The sequence below is a fragment of the Argentina anserina genome, chromosome 5 (assembly GCF_933775445.1).
Source record: "Argentina anserina chromosome 5, drPotAnse1.1, whole genome shotgun sequence".
Classification (NCBI taxonomy): domain Eukaryota; kingdom Viridiplantae; phylum Streptophyta; class Magnoliopsida; order Rosales; family Rosaceae; genus Argentina; species Argentina anserina.
This window is the reverse complement of record NC_065876.1, coordinates 21,921,310-21,944,508: the sequence shown is the minus strand read 5'-3', so window position 1 is coordinate 21,944,508 and position 23,199 is coordinate 21,921,310. Positions and strand designations below refer to the sequence as shown.

Below are 23,199 nucleotides of genomic sequence, written 5' to 3'. Positions count from 1 at the left end.
CAAGTGTTCAATTGTTAGTGGATGTAAATCCAATAGTTGAGGATAAATTTATTTTTTCTTGAGAAAAGTTCAAAACGGAAGTCCCCGATATCATTTGGTATAGTGACATAAATCTGTTTCCATAAGTGAGAAATCGACTCACAACAAACTCGTTTTAACATATTATTTGTTATATTTTGATCAACGAGAAATATAATGAAAATGACAAATAAACTATTACAATCGGTTATTTTTGTATTACAATTATTTTTTTCTAAAAGGAAACCACATTTCCCATTTGTTTGCCACAGCCAACATACACTTCTATCAATGCCAAAAACACATTGTGTCACTCATTTTCTTATGAAATTTTTGGTGATAATCGTCAACTACATTGGTGAATGCCTGCTTACACAACTTCCAGTTTCATTAGTCCAAATCTGCGGCTCCAGAATAATTGAGTTCAATGTAGTAACAAAGCTTTCCCCGGATCACTTTGCCCTCAAGGATCCCCAAGAACCTCATGTAAGAGGGTCCGTACGAACTTCCGGTATCATATATACTCCCACCATGTAAGAAAACTCATTCACGATTCCAAAGCTTATTCACCAAAGAATTAGGGTATATTGAAACTCACCAGTGGAAAACACCCTTTCAATTGACAAAATTTCAGGAAATGCATTTAATTTTTGCACAAAGTTTCTTTTGTATACAGAAAACAGGACACAAAACTCATCACAAATTTCCTGTGCAAAAATGATACCGAGCTGGTTAGGTCTCCCTCTCAACCTTTTCAGAGATAGAGGTTTCCATATTCTTCACTAGCTTCGTCTGCTACTCACTAGTCACTACCTTTAGCAAAAGTTATGTTTCAACTTCCTCAACATTCCTTTGTCCCTAGTTTTGCTTCAAGTTCCTCCTTGCTGTCATCCTTATATTCTAGTTGTGTTTCATATCCTTCTTGAGTTTTGCTGCGCCATTACTTTTCTTCCTAGACTTGATTAAAGATTCTGTGGAGGTTCGTCACTCACTTTCGCTGTTCCTAGTTGTGTTTCAAGTTCCTCTGATGATTTGCTTCCCATTTCCTTTGTGCCTAGTTGTGTTTCAAGTGCCTCTGGTGGTTTGCTTCCCACTTCCTTTGTTCCTTGTTTTGTTTCGAGCTCCTCTGGCAATTTGATTGTCACTTCTTTTGTCCCAAATTTTTCCTCATGTCCTGTTGGAACCTTACCACTCGCTTCCACTGTCCCTGCTTCAGCATCTTCAGTGGGTGTTGAACTTCTGACTTCCTTCGCAGCTGGTTTTGCCTCTACATTTTCTGCAGGTTTAACTCCCAATTCCTTTGGTGCTTGTTTAGCTTCATGTCCTGTGGGGACCTTGCCGCTCACACCCACTGGCTTTTCTTCAACATCTTTCAGGGGTTTCGCACTTATGGCTTCCGGTGTAGCTGGTTTTGCCTCTACATCTTCTCCAGGTTTAGTGCTTGATTCCTTTGGTGCTTGTTTAGCTTCATGTCCAGTGGCGGCCATGCCGCTCACACCCCCTGACCTTTCTTCGACATCTTTCAGGGGTTTTGAACTTTTGACTTCCTTCGTAGCTGGTTTTGCTTCTACATCTTCTGCAGGTTTAGTGTTCAATTCCTTTGGTTCTTGTTTAGCTTCAAGTCCTGTCGGGGCCTTATCGCTCACACCCACTGGCCTTTCTTCAACATCTTCGGGGGGTTTTGAACTACCAATTTCCTTTGGAGCTGGTTTTGCTTCAAGATTTTCAGCAGGTTTACCGCTCAGTTCTTCTGGTGCTGATTTAGTTGGGGCCTGACCACTCACTCCCACTGACCTTGCTTCAACATGATCAGGGGATTTTGATCTACTGACTTCCTTTGGAGCTGGTTTTGCTTCCAGATTTTCAGCATGTTTACCGCTCAGTTCTTCTGGTGCTGATTTAGCTGGGGCCTGACCACTCACTCCCACTGACCTTGCTTCAACATGATCAGGGGATTTTGAATTACTGACTTCCTTTGGAGCTGGTTTTGCTTCAAGGTCTTCAGCAGGTTTGGCGCTCAGTTGCTCTCCTGCTGGTTTAGCTTCATGTCCTGTTCGGGCCTGACCACTCGCTCCCACTAACCTTGCTTCAACATTTTCAGGCAATTTTGAACTACTGACTTCCTTTGGAGCTGGTTTTGCTTCAAGATCTTCAGCAGGTTTGGCGCTCAGTTCCTCTCCTGCTGGTTTAGCTTCATGTCCTGTTGGGGCCTGACCACTCACTCCCATTAACCTTGCTTCAACATTTTCAGGGGATTGTGAACTACTGACTTCCTTTGGAGCTTGTTTGGCTTCAAAGTCTTCTGCAGGATTAGTGCTCAGTTCCTCTCGTACTGGTTTAGCTTCAAGTTCGTCCACGGGTTTTGTACTGTCTTCTTTTGGCTCTGATCTTGCTTCAAGATACTCCGATTGTTGGCTAACTCCCTTTGGTGCTGCTTTTAATTTAAGGTCCTCTTCAGGTTTATTGCTCACTTGTTTTGTCCCTGATTCCACAAACTCTGGAGCTTTACTGTTTACTTCCTGTAGCGCATGTTCTGCTTCAAAATTCCCTTGTTGTTTCCTGCTAATATCCATCGCTCCTAGTTTTTCTTCAAGATCCTTGACGGCGGAGGTTAGAGATCTCACATCTCGAGCTCGTGCCAAGTTATTGGATGAAGATGCCTGTCATTAGGCCAAACATTCTCATCTTATTTAACTGTGACCAAGTAAGTGGTACAATGATCTAGAAACAACAACATTACAATACATAGCTAATACTAATAAGTAAGCAATATATGGCTTTATCTATAATTTTTGTTGATCTGCTTTCTATTAGTTTCTGATTCATATACAATAGCAAAAACGCATCTGAAGGACTTCAATCATTTAAAGAGAATTCATTACAGTCACACTAGTCTTTCATCATGTGCCAAAAAACCCTCAGTTCCTGCAGGCATATTCTAAAAGGGTTGATGACATAAAACTAAATCACAGAAGAATAACAAATATTTTGTCCAAATACGTTTCTGCTATTGGTGGAAAGAGAATTTCAAATAGCATATCAATCTAGTGTTTGCCCTTAAACTTTAGTAAACAAAAGTGCAACCAGATATATAAAAAATAAAAAAATAAAAACTTACGCCTTTTAGTTGCTCCAGCCTTCTTTTCAAATCTTCTATAGATGTCTCCTTATGAATACTATGTAAAACCAGCAGCATGTGAGAATGGAGATCATCTGAACGATGCTGCTCAAGGTTACAATGCGGGACCGGGGACTGACAACCCACTGCATAGAAAGGACAACTAACAAGCTTCATTGGACAGACGGTGATACAATGTCTGTCCATGTCACGTCTCATGATCATGTCAGAGCAGTTCTGTTCGCACGGAATTATCTTGAAGGGGCAAACTGCATCATGTTTATCCACCTGACTTGCACAAAAGATGGCATTGCATCCTTCATTTATGCAACCCGTAGACCGATAGCTACAGTTTGGGACATGCGCTTCAAGCTCCTCTAGGGTGTGAAATCTCATACTGCAGTGATGCTCATTCTTAAGGTCGACATTCTTTAACAAATTCTGTGCTATTGTTTCTCTTTTATCAAGCAACCAAAACCCATTTATTTCCATCTCCTGAACAAAATCATCAATATTATCTTCTCTCTTCTCACTGAGCAGCCATCCTGAAACCCGACTAAACAAATTCCTCTTGGAACTCGCAAAGTCATCAACAAAATCAGAAATGATGTCAAAGGGATGATCAGACGCTTGCCCATCCTGACCACCACCCTCTAAAACAACAGACTCCGCAACAAAACTCTCGCTCCTCTGAGTGATATCCTCCACCATTTCCTTTCTCACCTCAGCCGCCACAGAAGCAGGTGTCTTGAAAATATCACCAGACGTGTAATCAACGCACGCGGTAGCTAATCCAGGAACAAAACCTTGTGCTATCTTGTGGACCAGTTCCGTGTCGTAAAGGTCACAACTGAAGGAAGGACCTCCATCTTTCCCATCCTCAATCTTTTCTGGCTCGAATTCCACATTAGTGGCGGCCAGGTCATCAAACGTTGACAATTCCTGTAAACAATACACATTGTCGACATGAACACAATTTTGCAAGCTCAACTACGCATCGGACATTGCAAAAGGCAAACAGACATAGTTTTGGGTCTGGTTCCTATATGCCAAATTGCCAAAGCTTGGGTTATACCCGACACAGATTCACAATGTATATTAAGTATTGGTATCAAAATCAAAAGCACAAGGAGAATGGTGGGTTTGAATTACCTGCATCATTTTGGTAGGAGATGGGGTCTGGTTTCACTCTGCAATAACCCAATATGACAATTACATATCAAACTCAAAACACGAGAAAACATGAAACCTTTGATTTACCCGAGTAGAAATTTGCAATGGAAAATACCCAAATGAAAATTCACTCCGAATCTGCGATCAACTCCGGTCTCGAGATCATGGCCCCAAATTCTTTCTATTCTCTCTTTTCTCCCGCTGAATTCTCTCTTCTTGGGGGAGTTTTTGTTTTCTCCTTTTGTTTTTGGCTTTGGCTTCTCGAATTACCATCATATCCATTCCACATGACAAGAGTTTTAAATATAAGATGGGCAATTTGGGAAGCTTTAATTCTTTATTTATGTATTTTTTTTTGTTATTATCAAAAAACAAAGATTACTTCGAATATCCGACTATTTAAATTTCCCTTCATTTTGTTTCAATTAAAAATATGGGGTTCGGCTGTGCAAAAATCTAAAACTTATAGCTCGAGTAATAGTACATGCATCTTTGTAAGGTGCATTTTAGATGTTCAAACTTATGTTCTGCACAATTTACTTCACCATAAATAGTCAAGAAAGAGAAAAACCGAATGGATCTCAAATTATGGCTTTAACTAATATAAGAATATTGAACCATTCAATAACATTTCGCTTTTACCTTTATAAAAGAAAGTTGATTTCATAATGAAAAGCTTGAAACAACGAAAGAACAATTTCTTTACCTTGTAAAAGTAACACTCTTTGCACATCTACTCTACTGCCCACTGTTTGGCATCAAGGTAATTGCTTTTGATACCACAGTAATTGCTTTTGGTCACTTTCAATTTTTCATTTTCCATAACCAGAGAATGAAGCATGTAACCACGTCAAAATGACTTATGCCATTACATGATAGTGAGGATAGGCCTCATCATTTAACACGCGGATCCGAAAAGTGTCTACTAAGGAATTATAACCTTTATAATAAATCTATGCATTATGTAACGACTATATGAAAAAACCTTCTTGTAATCGATCGACACCAGCCGATGTGATTAGTATATATATTTAGTGACCTTGTAAAAATTTCATCCAATTCGGACTTCGTTTGACCGTCGGAATTTTCGGTAAATCGAAAACACCACTAATATACCCTAAGGGAGGGCCTATTACAAATATGCGAATGCCGAAAGTCGTTTGCATATATGAAATCACATAATTTTTGTTACCTATCATGCGCGGTCGAACTGAATAAATCTATTTGGGAAAGCCTCGGTCAATGGGGTTTCAATATATCAAAACGCCTCTTTAGTAGTTGACCGTTGGTACGAACGGTCAAACCATGTCCAAAATGAATGAAATTTTTATGGGTTCCCTAAATATATATACCGATCACATCTACTGGTATCGATCGACCATATTTTGAATTGGAGTTGTCAATCACCGAAGTGTCTACTAATGTATTATAACCTTTATATTAGGTTTTATAATAAAACTATCACATTATAGAGTGACTATAGGCAAGAAACTTCTCGGAATCGATCAACACCATCCGATGTGATCAGTATATATATTTAGTGATCATTTTAAAATTTCATCTAATTCGGACCTCCTTTGACCGTCGGAATTTCTTGTAAACCAAAAACAACACTAATGTGTCCCAAAGAGGGACCCATTACCAAGATTCGAATGTGAAAAGCTGTTTACATATTTGAAATCACCTACTTTTTTTGTCACCGATCGTGCGTGGTCGCAATGAGAAAAACCATTTGGCAAAGCCCCGGTCAATGATGTTTTATTATGTGAAAACGCCTCTTTTTTTGGTTGACCGAAAATTCCGACGGTTAAACGAGGTCCGAATTCGATGAAATTTTTACAGGGTTCCTAAATATATATATCGATCACATCTATTTATGTCGATCGACAATATTTCAAAACTAGAATTTATTTGTGACTTTTTTTAAGAATGTTTTCTAATAATTCTTTTATTGTTTCAAACCCATAAATTAAAGTATTTTTTTTTCTAATACAAACCCACAAGGCTCGGCCCGCAAAAGCCCGCAATGCCCGCTTTAATTGGGCGTTGGATCTTCATATTTGTGGAAATACTCGGCCCCCCATTTATTTAAACTTATTAAAGCCTAGACCGAAAGCCCGCAATGCCCGCTTTAATTGGGCGTTGGATCTTCGTATTTGTGAAAATACTCGGCCCGCCATTTATTTAAACTTATTAAGACCCGGCCCAAACTGGTCCGAACCCGTCACTCATGAGCCGGGCCGGGCCTGGGCCGTTGACGAGCCCTAAGTGAGGATACCAATGGCCATCATCATTTCCAAAAAAAATGTTACAATTTTGGATTTCTTCCATTCAGCAAAACAAGGTTCTTCCCCTACCCTGTGCTAAAAGTGACCACGAAAACCATCTAAAAATAAGTCTACATAGAATTGTGGATTTCTAGATTACAACCAGATCAAAGTGTATCAAACCAAGAATCAAAATCTTCCAGTTCTTTGGACTTTGAACCAGTATGAGAAGAAGATTGGAACTCATGAACCACTATAGTCTCCTGGGGGAGAGATGGACGAGTTTGGTTGATCGGGATAGATGTTTGGCTTATCAAGTCATCAAGAGCATCATCAAGGTTGGCAGCCATCAGGATTGACGAATCTGTTCCTTTTATAGGAAGTTGAAGTGGAGACATAGAAGCTTCTTCTGGTACAGACCTCAAACCAGATGGATCATTTATCTTGGTCTCACTAAATGAATTGAGAAGCATATCCAGTTCTTCCTCCGCAGTTGCTGCCTCAAATGTGGCCGCATTCTTGTTTGGAATGTCTGCAGTATTGGACTCTGGTTGCTTCCTTTCATTGGTGGATGGCTCAACACCAACTTGGTTGAGTAAAGTTGATCTCAGGTTGGACAAATTTGGATCTAGATAATCACTCTCAGGAAAACTTGATATCATAATATCAATATCTTGATCTGCCTCGTCAATCTTATCAGGATATTCACCACAGCTTGCTTCGGATATTAGTGTGGCTCCTTTGTTGGTGAATGTATCTTGGTCCTGATCAGCATACTGACTGCTTGTAGACTCTAGCCCCTCCACATTCTGCTGTTGCATAAAACAGAATCATGTATCACTTATATGTAGCACACACCATCAAAAACCTAGGAATGGAAGTTTGTTCATGATCATTTGAACAGTACTCCCTCCGAAAATAAAGAAGAAAAGGAACTGAGCATCTAAGACATGTTCTAAATATTCTGAGGATGTGCCAACATGACTAAGTTTCAAAATACTACCATCGAGACATGTAGACTAATATCAGTCCCATATCTCAGACATTAGTCACTTACGAAAAAATATTACTTTAGTCACTTACGAAAAAATATCACTTGCATACATATATATTCAGGCTTTACCAATTCTGACTTTTCATCAATTTGATATCCCTCTGAGGCCTTTAATTGGTATCACTTGCAATGGATATAATCAAATTAACCCCGCAAAAATACGTACAAAGTCTCCAGTAGTCTACAAGTACCTACTGATTCAATTATCATCTTCACCTACCAAGCGCAGATGCATATTAGATGGTACAAAATTTCAAATAGAAGACCAAAATTCTATTTTAGTAATGATCCAAAAAAAAAAAACAATCAAAGGAAAGCATACCAGTTCTAGAGGCAATAAGTCAGGCTCGATGAAAAGCCTCTGTGATAAGTCAACTTTCTCCAGTTGTTCTGCAAGGGAATGCAAATTCAACGAGAGAAATGATCCCTGCATGAGATATAAATAAATAAATAATAAAGCTCATTCTCTCAGTGTAACTACAGAAATTATAAGAAATGAAATCAAAGAGCATAGCTTAAAAGTTCTTACACAGAAAGACTTTCATGTAGAACTTATAACATTCTATTATAATTATACTTGCCCCTTATTATTGTATTCCAAAGTATTTATAAACATGCTTTCCAGGTGTAATTATTCTCCATATTTTTCTGCTTCTGGTTGACAACCCTGTATCTATAAACTTGCAACCTGGATTTAGATTTTAGAATAGATCTGATATCTGAATGAATAGGAAATGGTTTCAGAAGCTGGAAGGGGTGAGTTCGGTTCCAACAAGTTTGATGCAAGATAATAGAGATTTTAATCAATTGGGGATATGGGAAAATTCTACTTTAAACATCTACTACAAAACAGAACGGTGATATTGGACCACATTGTCATAATCCCCTAGAAGCACTGAACAGCCCTCTTGGCCTTCCAAATATCACTATAAAAAAAAATTGAAACTCAATCAATGCCATATCTCCATCATGCTCCAAAACCTTTATCTTCCAGCACTTGTTACTGGGCTGGAATTTGCTTACAGATAAGATTGATGAAAGATGAAGATTGGAAATTCAGGGATTTCCATGCAATGTATCATGCACATTTATTACTGTAATGGCGCCTATTTAATGCTCCAACCGTTTATGTGAAGGGGGAGGGAGAAGATACGTATAGTTAACCACCTAAAGCAGGAAAAGAAACAAAATGCTGTAATAAAGATAATGTACCTATAGCCAGGCCAAGCGGGCATAATGAAAAAATATAGCTATCGTATCACATTTTGCCAAAGTAAAAATCAAGAAGTATAAATAGATAAATACTTGAAACAGATGTGTAAGATAAATAGTTGGAAAGGGAAGGCATATCAATATCTAAAAGCAGCAACACAAAAAGAACTAAATTAAAAACCAAGTTTAAAATCCCTTGTCTTTCTACAAAAATCAACCAGCAATGTATTTCCTTGTACATAGATGTTCATTGCAAATTACAGTATCAAAGAAAATGCAGCAGCCAGCTGCTTAAACAAATTCAATACTTTTTTCATGTAAAGAGGTGTTAGTTTTAAACCTACTTCGTAGTCATAAAAAGTACATTCGGAGTAGCTTATGAGCTTTTCTTTGCCTTCTTAAATATATGACAGCATGATTTCAAGATTGAGAAAGAACATAAAAACCCAAAACTTGAACCTAACGAATGGCATTACATTAATATGTGTGTATATATAGTTCTTAAATTTTGAGTATCAAGTCTCCAATTTTGAAGTATCACTCCTATCGAATGCTGATTGTCTAGGAACTCAGATTCTCAACTTAACTTCATATAAACAGTAATGACATGAAGAGTGCATTACCTCATGATGTGCAGGAGCAGTCTTGTCGAAACCCACAACAAAGTTATCATCACCAATCCAAGACAGAATACTCTCCCCCCTTGCCGAAACCATAGACATCATCCCCTCCTTATTCCATTCCCCTAAGTTTTCTACACATAACTTAAACAACAATCATTAACAACCAAATGAACCAAACAAACACGCTCACATGTAGAATGCATAAGCAAAGCAAACAACACATACCAGACAGAACATGGTCGAGTTGAGACTGAGACTGTGCCTCGGAAATCAGATGACTGTAATCCGCGCCTTTGCTCTTGGGCATAACAGCACCTGCTTCATGGAGTTGTTGTTCTTCTTGTTCTTCTTCATCGTAACGATCCCAATTTGAGGGGATTTGCTTGGATGGGGCTGGGGAATTTGATTTCTGATTTGGGTGGTGGTGCTTTTTGTTGGAGTGGTGTTGAGAGTGAGCCCTCTTGGATTTTGCTAAAGCCTTGGAATCCATCCCCAAATGCCCAGTTGAACAATACAACGAGCTCCTATTTTCTACTTGAATTGTAATCTCCCTTTAGTCTAAACTGGCTTATTAACGGAAGATAGAAAGTTAAAGGTCGATCTGAACGGAATGGATCCATTAGTCCAAATTATAGAATACGAGGAGTATTCTACAATTGGGAAAGAGAGGACTACAAATTTGGAGATATTATCTGAAAAAAAAATTTAGTGTTCACGGATAACCACGTGTTAATTTGACTTTTATGGGTATTGATAATTTCGGGTAAAAGTTTATGGTTTTTGATATAGGGTTTTAGAGTTTAGGGTTTATGGTATTAGAGTGTATGGTGTATGATTTTAGAAATAAACTCAAAATAATCTTTAATAAAATAGCTTAAATATAATTTTTTTAATCAAATTCTAAGAGTTAAATTGTGATTTAAATGAAGTATCACTGGACATTGCCACATGGTTCTCCGGGATGACTAAAAAATTCCTCGATATTATCTATCGAGTAGTGCTACATGCATCAAAAAGATTTAACAAAAAAATGATAACAAATTACATAGCATCATACGTGGCACAAGACATGTCATTACTTTCAATTGTATAATTTCCAACTAACATAACTAACTATTTCAAATTTTCTCATTAACCAAAAGTTAATAATAATAAAATAAAATAAAAATAATAATAATAATCAATAAATAACTTCTTTAGTAGAAGAGTTGATGAGATTAATCTAGACTTATCAGATTTGATTTGACCAATTCCAAATGTATTCTTCCATAAATGAATATCAAGTCTGCTCTTGTTGTTGTTTAATTAGATCGTAACTTTTCTCACATACGCAAAGTCTAAACTCATATATACATTATATTGTATATTTATTTTATTTCTAATTTTCTTTATTGAATTTTCAATTAGATTCGTTTATTTTTTTTCAAGCAAATTAAAATTGAAACGGTTTCCTAACCTCAACTTAAAAACAAGGAAATGGAGCTTTGGTGTGATATAAATATATATGTTAGGATCTTGTTCTTTGTCTTCAGTTTGATCAAAATGATTTTTTTTTCATCTTTGATTTTCACTTTCAGATTAATAAGCATTTAATAGATTTAGGAATACCATACATGTTGGAAATTATTAAGGTTAGGATGATGATATGGCATATGCCACATCATTTGGTATAGATTTTTTGTATAATATTTTTGTGCCTTTAGCATTTTCCTTATCTATATTATAGGTTGTACATTTTCGGTATCAAACAAATAGGGTGAGTGTAGTTTATAACAATATTTAAAAAGACGCCCATTGAGACATGTTATAGCGCGCCTTTAGGCAAGGCAAGTCAATTTTGCATAAGGCTCCATCTGTAAGGTTTTTGACACAAAGGGCATCCCCTTTGGCTGGCCTCGGCACGCCTCAACACGCCTCGGTGCGCCTTTCACGCTATATCATGCATTGAGATGAATTTAATATTTTTGTTGATGTATATGCAACAACTCTAGTGATTAATAGAGAACAAATTAGAATGAGAAAATTAAAATTTATGCGTTTGTTAATTTAAAAATGTATGAATTTAAAATATTTTAAGTATTTATTTAAATACAGTAAAACCTCTATAAATTAATAGGCTCAGAACTGAGAAAATTTATTATTTTAGTGAGACATTAATATATTAATAATTTTTTTAATTTTTTTAATTTATTGATTAATTAATAAGTTTTTAATTTATCAAGGTATAATATATATTTTCTTTCATTTTTTTCAAAGAAATAAGTTTTACTTTTTGTTAATACACCACATTGTTGGATTTATCACGGATGTCGTTGTTCAAAATATTATGTTGTTCGATATATTGTATTATTTTATTTAATGATAATTAAATCAACAAAATTCTTCAATGAAATCCTCATAAATGTAAAACTTATTATATAAATTATATCATTATTAATTTATATATTCGATGGGGTCTATATGAATTTTCAAATTTCTATTATCTTACAAATTTAGTAAAATTTTAATTTAACACGTTAGCTATGAGGTGGAACCAGTAAAAAGTATTATTTTAATAATATTATTCATTAATTGAGTATTAATTTAACGAGGTTCTATTGTATTATGTAATCTGTAAATTAGGAATATTAATTATAGGCATATATTTTCTGCCTCTTTTACTCCTTGATTATGAAGATAGTTTCCTTCTAGGCAAGGTTCTCTTCCTCTTGTAATCTGTATATATGTTTCGAACGTGAATGAATGAATTAAGTCGAGACAAAATATATTCTTTTTCATGAATTAAGAACTGTTTTTATCCACATATATTTACTTATTTTATTATAATCTGAATATTTATAAAGCACGAAATGTTTCGTCTCGGTGCCTTAAGGCTTCCAAGGTTTGAGGCTTCAACAAAACGCCTCACCTCATGCTTTTCCCCTTTTTAAACCTTGGTTTATAACACTTTAGCGCCAAGAATAGCGTTGGAAGAAAAGATGAGGCATTTTGTTTCAATGGGTACATTTGGAATAAAAGCAAGACACACATAAATGTGTTATGTGCTAGCGCTGAGGACTAGTTGAGGACTTTTCGGATTGTCACACTTTTTTATCTTATATTTTCATCTCAACCGTTCAATTTACATATATTTATGAGAATTGAAAATTATGGAGGCATTCATAAATGTGATTTACCAATTATGAATTTGAACGGTTTATGTTTGACAGATTTTGTTCGTTCATTATTTTGATCTAATTTGATACCTTAACTATTACTAATTTGGCTGAAATTTTGTAACAATGATCTAATCATATAGACCTATAAATTGAAAGGATGAGATGTTAAAATGTGATCGAAAAATGAACATTATAAACCATAAACCGAGAAGTTCTCAACTAGTCCTCATTATAGTGGTTCTCATATGATCGGCTCCCATGTAGTAGCAATTTCTTGTCTATATCTTGTGAATTTTTAATATGCCAACCCCTTCTTACCCAACAAGCAACAATGTGGCGGATCATGTCTCTAATCTTGAGAATAATGTGTTTCAATTTATTTATTGCATAGGCTTACAAACTTCAACTTTGGAGCAATGCAACATATGCAAATAAACACGCTCTGAACAGACAACACCCTTTCCCCAAAACCACATTTCGTAAAACTTACAAAGGGGAAGCTAGGTTAAATTTGCAACAAAACGAAGCCAATTTGCAACCCTAAAGCAATCATATTGATCTAAGTATCCCTTCATCCCCCACCAGTGGCGAAATTTAAGAATAAAGAATGGATATGGCTCGTTTTATGCATAATTTTTTTATATATAGAAAATTAAATATTCATTGAATTTGTGAAGAATATGTTGTAGTTAAAGAAAATAAGTGAGAAAAATGAGGAGATAGTAGAAATAAATATAGATTTATTAATAAAAAATGGTATCACTAAAGTATAAGAATAGAGAAAAAAAATAAAAAAAAGGAAAAAAATGAGAAGTGTTCCGGGAGAATTATTATTCTACCCTTGTGTGTGTCTTAGCCTAATAGGTTTCCTGTTAGGAGATAGATTAGCATCTCCGTAGTAGATTAGAACTCCGAATCCTACGGGATTGTGGTGTTGTAAATGCCTATATATATAGGCCCCCATATCATTCAATAATATACAAGTATTTCATCCTCAAACACGTTATCAGCACGAAGCCCTAAAACCCTGAATCTTTTAGAGCCTTCCGAAATTTTTTCTCCTGCCCTCGCAGCCCCTGCCCTCGCAGCCTTGCAGCCCTGCATCCCCGCAGCCCCGCAGCCCCGCAGCCCTGCAGCCCCGCAGCCCTGCAGCCCCGCAGCCCCGCAGCCCCGCAAAGCTTCCGCCGCATTCGCCGCTCGCCGCTCGCCGTTCGCCGCATTCGCCGCTCGCCGCATTCACCGCTCGCCTCAAAGCATTCAAAATTGCTCCTCCCGCATATTCACGCAAGAGACGTGAAAGTCACAAGCAAGGACTTCGCTCAAGAGAAGCTACTCCCGTATACTACAAACCTCCCAAGGTAAATTTTTATAAACGTTCCCGCTTTTGAACGTATAGATATATTATATCGGGCGCTATTAGCCTTCTTCTTGTCTTAATTCCGGCCTTTCTTATAACGCCGATGAGACTATAGAGGGATGGGTTTCCCCTCTTGGTCGATGTTTTCTGTGTGACGGTCCTGGGGGAGTCACGATTGTTTTGAAAGGGAAGTTAATCGATTTTCGTGTGGTCGCCTGAGTGCACCGCTGTTTTGGGTGCGATCATGAGTATCGCCGCTTGCATCAATTTTTCTTGTGACCATATACGTCACCCATTCTAATTCCTATTATACTTGAATCTAATTGATTCCGTATTCGTGTTTGTAGATGTCATCGCCATCTCGACCGGAATTTGGCCTTCTTGATCTAGAAGGAAAGGAATACCACCGCTGGGTTTCCGATATGGAACTCGCGTTTGAGAGCCGAGGGATTGAAGGCATGTTTGCCGACCCTCCTGCTGATTTCCCACCTATGGCTAAGACTCAGACTCTCATCTTTATGAGACGTCACATCCATGCAACTCTCAAGAGGCAATACTTGAACGTAAAAGATCCTAAAGAATTATGGGACAAACTACGCTTGCGGTACAACAACGTTCATGATAAGCTTCTTCCTGAATTGACCATTAGATGGGATAACATCCGTCTATTGGACTATAAAAGAGTGGATGAGTTCAATCAGGATATGCTATGCTTGCAATCCGATCTTGGCACCGTTGGTGTCATTAAGACCGACCTAGATCTTCTCAATAAGACATTGGACACGTTTCCAATCAACTATGAGGTTCAAGCTCATACGTACCGCACTCATGTAGAAGAAGGGAAGATCCGGTCTTTTGCCGACTTAATGGCACTCTTAGCTAAGAAGGAGAGACATTCTGAAATTCTCCTCAACAACAACAATAGACCTGTTGGCACTAAAAGAATTTCTACGCCACAGGCTAACTATGGGAAAGCTCCTAAGCAAAAGAATCAATCAAGGAACGCTCCATATCAGCACCAAAATAACAACTCTCGTGGTGGGAGGCAACAAGGCCGATCTCGGCCTCGGTCCAATACATGGACCCGTGATGGTGGCGGTGCCGCACCCTCAGGGGGAGGCCGTCCCCGTCCCACACTCCAAGGAGGCCGTGCACCTCCTAATGCCTCCACTTCCGGTAATGGCAAGTCTCCATGCTTCAAATGTGGCTCCTTTAAGCACTTTAATCGCGATTGTCGCGCTAGCAAAGAGATGATCAAGGCTTACTCCGCCTACAAGAAGTTTCTACAACCCGAATCGAATCATGTGGATGAGGACCATGAGATCGAGACTCACCATATCTCCATGAAACCCGAGCCCCTTGCTTCTAAAGCTAGGCCTCCGGTTGCTACCATGGATACTCCCGACTTTGATTAGTCGTTTTAGCTTCTTTAGCTTTATGATTCAAGTATCGTTATGGCCGACCGCCATTGTTATTTTCATTGACTTTGTAATAGTCTTTTGATTTTGGAATTAGAAGTTTATGAGTGATGTATTAAAGATTGGCATTCAATAAAATTTCTCATTTCTTGCTTACAAGACGATCTCTTTGAGAATTTTATCCGACACTTAGCATGATGATCAACGTGTGCAACTCACGTGGTTTTTAAATTGGACGCTTTTTGGGTCACATGGGACCCCAATAGCACTACATTGTGAATTTGGAACTTAAAATTCGGAAAACGAACCTCGGAACGTCGAAAAACGACGTCGTTTTGCCTTGGCCGGCCCCGGTTACTATTCCGGCGTTTCCGGCACGTTTTGCCGGCGTATTCGCCGTCTTCCGGCCATTTCCCGGCGTTTCCGGCACCGCAACTCGGTTCCTGCCGGCGTCCCCTGTTGGACCTGAAGTCCCGGCCTCCATACCGGCCAGTTTCGACAGCCGCCGGCCGGTTTTTCCGGCAATAGGTGCCGCCGGTTTTCCACCGAGTTTTTCGACGATTTTTTCGTCGTTTTCTCGTGTTTCTTCCGGCATATTGCAGCAGCCCCTGCTGCCACGTTTTCCTCGCCCAAAATTCACCCGGTTTTGAGTTCTTTTGACATGGTTTTCCGGTTTGTTTTTCCGGTTTTCTCCAAGTCCGTTCTATGCACTCACCGGTACTCTTTGTGTGTGTTTTCCACACCTTTATTGGATGGTTTCTACCACCCTCGTTTATTGTTTGGTATTTCACTGCTTCAATACCATGATTTCCAACTCTTTAGTTGAAGAATGTAGTACTATTGCCATGTGATACATTCGATGGAATCGCGCTTTGTTTCGATTCCCTTTCTTACAATATCCTACGGCGTATTGTATAGAATTGTTCCCGTGTCACTGACTCTCTTAATTGTCATTTTGTAGATGTCATGCGGTGAAATCGAATGTCTAGCTGATTGCGGAACCACCCACACTGTCCTACGGCACAGGCAGTTGTTCACGGATCTAGTGTTTTCGACTTCTTCGATGACTACAATGATTGGCTCAAAATCCATCATTCAAGGAAGAGGCACTGCTTCTTTCATGTTGCCTAATGGTACGACTCTTAACGTCGTAGACGCTCTTTATGCGCCGAAGTCTCCCCGCACCTTGCTAAGTTTTAAGGACATACGTGCCAATGGTTTTCACCTCGATACTTATGTTGAGAATGGAGAGGAATATCTTTGCGTTACCTCTGAGAAAGCAGGCCATCGCCGCATCTTAGAGAAGATGAAGAGTCTTGGGAATGGTTTGTATCTTACTTCCATTCGGATCTTTGAATCATATGCGGTTGAACGCAACTTTTGTGATTCGGACTCTTACATGCTTTGGCATGCCCGTCTCGGGCACCCTGGACGTGATATGATGATTAGAATTCTTAAGAATTCACATGGTCATCCATTTTTCAAGTCCCGGAAGCGATTGGACGATCACCTCACCCGTGCTCCGCACGGTGAGGCCGTGCCGACCCATGCACCGCATGGTGAGGCCGAGCATGCCTCACTCGGCAGCTCCACGGCTTTCATGCCGTCGGTGGCGGCATCCCCTCCTTCACAGGAGCTTGTGATGCCTCCCGTGCTTTCCAATGCCTCCATGGCAATTTCTGATGCCCATCGCTCGTTTTGCAAAGCTTGTTCTCTTGCTAAATTTCAAGGAAGTCCTTCTTTTGCTAAGGCTTCAACCGAGAACATTCCATTCTTACAACGTATCCAAGGTGACATTTGTGGACCTATTCAACCAGAATGCGGACCTTTTCGATATTTTATGGTATTGGTTGATGCATCGACGCGTTGGTCACACGTCGCATTGCTATCCACAAGGAATGCTGCATTTGCTAAGTTATTAGCTGAGATCATCAAACTTCGGGCTCACCACCCCGATTATACTATCAAATCCATTCGTTTGGATAATGCTGGAGAATTCACCTCCAAAACTTTTGATGATTACTGCATGTCTATTGGGATCGAAGTTGAACATCCCGTTCCTCATGTTCATTCACAGAACGGTCTAGCAGAGGCTACCATCAAGCGTATTCAGCTTGTTGCTCGGGCAATGGTTATGGGTACTAACCTGCCGGTCTCTGCGTGGGGATATGCAGTGTTGCATGCAGCGACACTTATTCGTTTCCGACCCGCGGCTAACCAAGCGTTTAGTGCGTACCAGATGGTAACTGGTTACGAACCCAATATTTCACACTTACGCATCTTTGGTTGCGCCGTTTATGTGCCTATTACGCCTCCGCTGCGTACTAAGATGGGTCCTCAGAGACGATTAGGTATCTATGTTGGCTATAATTCCCCAACGATTGTCCGCTACTTAGAACCAACCACCGGAGATCTCTTTACTGCAAGATTTGCAGATTGTCACTTTGATGAGACATGCTTCCCGTCGTTAGGGGGAGATGGGAATGTTATCATTCCAAATGAACGTCAGGAATTGACGTGGTGTGTCCCCACTATGTCTCATTATGATCCCCGCACTGCTCAAAACGAGTTAGAAGTGCAACGCATTATCGACCTCCAGAAAGTCGCGGATTCGATGCCCGACGGCTTTGTAGATATTGCTAAAGTGACGAGATCAAACATACCCGCTGCAAACGTACCGGCACGGTTGGATGTCCCGAAATACGGGCGTGGAAGACAAGCTCCTGGACCTAGCAACGTTGGCACCGCCCCTGACAGTGGGACGGAGGCCGACGGCGGCACCACCGTACGCCGTGGTGTTGCCGGCGCCCCTTGTGGCGACGATGCCGAGATGGCCCGGCATGGAGCAGCTTCGGCCTCGGCTCCTCAAAGAAAAAGGGGAAGACCGATAAACTCTAGGGATTCAAAACCTAGAAATAAGCGAATGACTAAGGCACAGCGCGTCATCAACGATGAATCACCATCGTATGAAGTTGTCTCTGATTACAGCTATGTCCATGAATCAACTCAAGTGTTTCCGTGGGACGCTATGGAACCTTGTTTGATGCCAGAGAACAACGAAATCTCAGTAAACTACACAAGTGAGCAGTCGGTCCGAAACCGAGCCACTACATGCATTGATGACGTTTTCGCTTATTCCGTCGCACTTGAGATCATATCTGAAGATGACGTTGAACCTCGCTCTGTAGCTGAATGCGAACGCAGAGCAGATTGGCCGAAGTGGAAGGAAGCAATCCAGGCAGAACTTGACTCATTAGCGAAGCGAGAAGTCTTCGGAAAGGTTGAATTGACTCCAAGAGATGTCAAACCTGTTGGACATAAATGGGTCTTCGTTCGTAAGCGTAATGAGATGAACGAGATCGTGCGTTATAAGGCAAGACTCGTGGCGCAAGGATTCTCACAACGACCTGGTATTGACTATGAAGAGACTTATTCTCCTGTTATGGACATCATTACCTTCCGCTACCTTATTAGTCTGGTAGTGTCCGAAAGACTAAACATGCAGCTTATGGATGTGGTCACAGCTTATCTCTATGGGGATCTTGACGCAGAGATATACATGAAAGCTCCTGAGGGACTACCTTTACCTCCATCAAGTGCCTCCAGACCACGGAGTGCTCATGCAGTCAGATTACGTCGTTCGTTGTACGGGTTAAAGCAATCCGGAAGAATGTGGTACAATCGGTTGCATCAATACTTGGTGAGAAGGGGTTACAAGAATGATGAACTATGCCCATGCGTGTTCATACGAAAGACAAATTCCGGATTCGTCATCGTTGCGGTCTACGTTGATGACATGAACATAATCGGTACTCTTGATGAGATTGAAGAGACCGTGTCTTATCTGAAGTCGGAATTTGAGATGAAAGACCTAGGGAGGACGAAATTCTGTCTCGGCCTTGAGCTTGTGCATAGGGCCGACGGCATCTTAGTGCATCAGTCAAATTACACGCAGAAGATGCTCCGACGTTTCAATATGGATCTATGCAGTCCATTGTCTACCCCCATGGTCGTCCGAAGTCTAGATATCAAGAAGGATCCCTTCCGTCCTAAAGAGGATGATGAAGACGTTCTTGGTCTTGAAGTTCCATACCTTAGTGCGATTGGGGCACTATTGTATCTTGCTCAATGCACTAGACCAGACATATCTTTCACAGTGAACTTATTGGCTAGATTTAGCTCCGCACCTACGCTACGTCATTGGAATGGAATCAAGCATTTGTTTCGATACTTGAAAGGTTCCCTTGACATGGGATTGTTCTACCCCTATTGCAGAGAGAACACCGCCACGGTATCTCCCCACACCACCGCCGTCGCCGACCCCGGCCTTGCCGCCGTACGCCGCAGCGACGCCGCCGGCCGCCATGGCGTGGAGACCGTGCGCGGTGCCGAGAGCAGCCACCGGTCCCATGCAGCTCTATCCCCCGATGCAAAGACTCCAAACAACTTGTTAGTTGGTTATGCCGATGCAGGGTACATCTCTGACCCTCACAAGGCTCGTTCTCAAACCGGTTATGTGTTTACCATTGGGAATACGGCGATATCTTGGAGATCCACAAAGCAATCTCTTGTTGCTACTTCTTCGAATCACGCGGAGATCATCGCTCTCCATGAAGCAGTTAAAGAATGTGTTTGGCTACGATCACTTGTTCGCCATATTCGTGATTCTTGTGGATTAGTCTCTACAACTGATCAACCTACGTGCATTTATGAAGATAATGCTGCTTGCATAGAGTAGACGAAGTTAGGTTTCATCAAGGGAGACAACACCAAGCATATTTCGCCTAAGTTCTTCTACAACGTTCAACAACAGAAGTTCTTGAATGTTCAGATCAATCAAGTGAGTTCAGAATCCAATGTTGCGGATTTGTTCACCAAGTCTTTGCCTAAATCTACTTTTGTGAAACATGTGAAGAGCATTGGCATACGTCGTTTATCGGAACACTAGAGTTTGGTAGACTTCAGGGGGAGTCTACATCACATGTTAAGATCCTTAAGTAGTTGGTGCGTTGTGCTCTTTTTCCCTTCGATCAAGCTTTTGTTTTACCCAAGAGGTTTTTGTTTTGCTTGACAAGGTTTTTACCGAGGCAACGATGTGTGCACCATGCAACCTAGGCATGCGACACAAGGGGGAGTGTTCCGGGAGAATTATTATTCTACCCTTGTGTGTGTCTTAGCCTAATAGGTTTCCTGTTAGGAGATAGATTAGCATCTCCGTAGTAGATTAGGACTCCGAATCCTACGGGATTGTGGTGTTGTAAATGCCTATATATATAGGCCCCCATATCATTCAATAATATACAAGTATTTCATCCTCAAACAAGAAGGACGAGAAATAAATATAAATGAAAAAGAAAACAGAGAAAACAAAAAGAAAAAAGTGAGAATTGAACCCAGGAGCCCCTACCCAAGTTTAATTGTGGTTAGATGCTTAGCACATATACTAGGTAATATTTGAAAGCAATTTTTGGCTACCAGCCCACTGTACCTCTCACATAGAGGCAGAATACCCAGAACTAGTAACAGCAACTGGACTCCTCACAAGGTGACTCCCATCGCCCCACTCAATCGACCCGTATCTCTCCCAGTTTTCATACCCAAAACCTTTGGCAAATGTAACCTCATAACTCTGAGTCTGATTTACTTCACTGAAAACCAGCTTACTTGGCTCAACACTGATTTCAACACCCGCCGGAGCATCCACATTAACCTCATAAACTGCATCAGCAACACTCCCAACATTTGTCGCAACTCTCTTGTACTTCACCAACTCCTGGCCAGGCTTAAACTCCACTGCAAAAGACGGATAATTCAAATCACCAGGGCTAGCTAAACTGTTTTCAGCACATACATCATCCCCAGGCAACTCTCCCGTGAAAACAGCTATCTGCCTAGGACTATAACCAATCGAGCACATGAATGCAACATAGTCTTTCACATCGATATCATACACCAACCCAGGACTAAGTGCCTTATTAGGATCAACATGCCCGGCTCCATGAACAAAAGGCGTTGACTCTCCCCCATTCGCAAGATCCTTAATTTTGTTCCTTGAATTGTCCACAGTGTACGCTGTTGTCATTAATGCGGACTTAATAGCAGCAGGAGACCATTTCGGATAGGTTTTTCGCAACAGAGCAGCAATGCCGCTAACATGCGGGCAGGACATGGATGTGCCGGAAATGATATTGAACTTAACTCGCCTCGGATCAATGTCTAATTCAGTAGGCGACGAATCACCGGTCCATGCAGCTAGAATGGCCACTCCCGGAGCAATCACATCGGGTTTGAGTATCTCCGGAGTCACCGAATTCGGACCCCTGCTCGAAAACGATGCAACCTTTGGCGATGGCGGAGAAGTGCCAATCACAGTACCCCGGAATTTGATGGTGGCAGTCGGATATTGCCCATCTCTGATGTAACTCCGTATCTGATCAGCGGCCATTTGGCCCACCATTGTTGCTGGAATAAGGTGAGAGTCAGCAAAAAGCTCCTCACCGCTCTCTTTTGTGTTTGCAATTATCATCCCGCTCCCACCGGCGAGCTTTACGGCGCTTCCTATGGCGACTCTGGAGTTACCTCCACGATCACACACAACCATCTTGTCTTTTACTCTCGATGGCTCCAGAGCACCGGACCTACTGCCGCAGTCTCTGCCGTAGACTAAAGGGAGCTTGTCGTCCGGTAGCCCCTTGCCGGAGTACAACGACACACCCTTGAAGACTCTGTCGTCACCCAAAACAACGTCGGCCGGGAACTCCCTGTCAAGAGTGGAAGCTCCGACTGTGAGGATCCAAGGCGCGATGTTGGTAGCGGTGAACTTTCCGGGACCTTCGTTGCCAGCGGAGGCCGAGAGCAGAACGCCGTGCTGGGCCGCGCCGAAACCTCCGATGGCAATGGAGTCGTCAACGTACGGTCGAGCGCCGCCGCTGCCTCCGACGGAAAGCGAGATGATGTGGACTCCATCAGCGATGGCTTGGTCCATGGCGGCGAGAATATCGGAGTCCTGGCAGCCCGAAGCCCAGCAGATTTTGTAGGCGGCTATTCTTGCTTTGCTGGCCATACCTCTGGCCTCGCCGGAAGCGTATTCGTAGAAGCTGGCATTGGAAACCCTAGAGCCGGCGGCGGTGGAGGAGGTGTGGCTGCCGTGGCCATTTGTGTCTCTCGGCGATTTTGATTCGTTGGACTCGTTCATTGGTTTTCCGAGGTTGGATTCATAGCCTCTGAAATAAGCCCGAGCTCCGATGATCTTCCGGTTACAAGCGAACGCCGGAAAGTCGTCGGTGGTGACGCATTCGCCTTTCCATGATTTCGGGACGGGGCCCAGACCCGAGTCCGAGAAACTCAGGCGCTCGGGCCAAATGCCGGTGTCGAGGACTCCGATGATGACGTCGTCAGCGTAATCGGAGTTGGGCCAGATGCCGAAGTTGTCAGCGAGGCCCATGAATTCGTATGTACGCGTGGTGTGGAGCTGGCGGGGCATGTCGGGGACGACTGAGAGAATCGCGGGGTGGGATTGGAGCGCGTGGGCTTGGGTGGGGGAGAGCGTGGCGGAGAAGCCATGGACGGCGCGTGAGTACGTGTAGAGGAGCTTGGTGGGGTGAGGGGAGGGAGGGAGGGAGCGGAGGACGGAGGTGTACCAACGGCGGTAGGAGGAGAATAAGGCCGGCTTGGAGGATTGCGACACGTGGACGATGAAAGTCCGGGGAGGGTCGTCGGATTGGTCAGCTGAGAGAGCTGCAGGGACGGAACAGAGGACGAGGAGGAAGAAGAAGAAGAGCAGACGAGATGAAAGAGCCAT

At 41.4% G+C, this 23,199-nt stretch overlaps 3 protein-coding genes across 4 annotated transcripts; all 3 read right to left on the bottom strand.

Annotated features, from left to right (window-relative positions):
- Positions 1 to 542: 542 nt before the first annotated feature.
- Positions 543 to 4,548, bottom strand: LOC126795741 (uncharacterized). The gene is made up of 5 exons (XM_050522508.1): positions 4,425 to 4,548; positions 4,289 to 4,326; positions 3,137 to 4,078; positions 1,951 to 2,678; positions 543 to 1,812 (listed from the first exon to the last, which is right to left on the bottom strand). The coding sequence occupies exons 2-5, from the start codon at positions 4,295 to 4,297 to the stop codon at positions 981 to 983; spliced, it is 2,511 nt and encodes an 836-aa protein (XP_050378465.1). The 5' UTR covers positions 4,298 to 4,326; positions 4,425 to 4,548; the 3' UTR covers positions 543 to 980.
- A 2,061-nt stretch (positions 4,549 to 6,609) lies between these two features.
- Positions 6,610 to 10,071, bottom strand: LOC126794505 (protein ECERIFERUM 16). Of its 2 annotated transcripts, none has more exons than XM_050521237.1 (4): positions 9,691 to 10,071; positions 9,466 to 9,596; positions 7,953 to 8,057; positions 6,610 to 7,388 (listed from the first exon to the last, which is right to left on the bottom strand). In XM_050521237.1, exons 1-4 carry the CDS (start codon positions 9,953 to 9,955, stop codon positions 6,744 to 6,746), a joined length of 1,146 nt encoding a protein of 381 aa, XP_050377194.1. In that variant the 5' UTR covers positions 9,956 to 10,071; the 3' UTR covers positions 6,610 to 6,743. The 2 variants fall into 2 exon arrangements, with proteins under 2 accessions (XP_050377194.1, XP_050377195.1); XM_050521238.1 differs by having other exon boundaries at positions 6,610 to 7,385.
- Positions 10,072 to 20,889: 10,818 nt separating this feature from the next.
- LOC126795740 (subtilisin-like protease SBT1.4) lies at positions 20,890 to 23,199 on the bottom strand. The gene has a single exon (XM_050522506.1). It carries the CDS (start codon positions 23,197 to 23,199, stop codon positions 20,890 to 20,892), a length of 2,310 nt encoding a protein of 769 aa, XP_050378463.1.

Coding starts and splice junctions, on each gene's coding strand:
- LOC126795741 (XM_050522508.1), bottom strand. Junction 2,679..3,136: donor GGCTGGAGCAACTAAAAGGC/GTAAGTTTTTAT, acceptor GCCTAATGACAG/GCATCTTCATCCAATAACTT. Junction 1,813..1,950: donor CCTGATCATGTTGAAGCAAG/GTCAGTGGGAGT, acceptor TGTTGAAGCAAG/GTCAGTGGGAGTGAGTGGTC.
- LOC126794505 (XM_050521237.1), bottom strand. CDS start 9,955: ATGGATTCCAAGGCTTTAGCAAAATCCAAGAGGGCTCACTCTCAACAC. Junction 8,058..9,465: donor CTGCTCCTGCACATCATGAG/GTAATGCACTCT, acceptor TATCTCATGCAG/GGATCATTTCTCTCGTTGAA. Junction 7,389..7,952: donor ACTTATTGCCTCTAGAACTG/GTATGCTTTCCT, acceptor TTTATGCAACAG/CAGAATGTGGAGGGGCTAGA.
- LOC126795740 (XM_050522506.1), bottom strand. CDS start 23,199: ATGGCTCTTTCATCTCGTCTGCTCTTCTTCTTCTTCCTCCTCGTCCTC.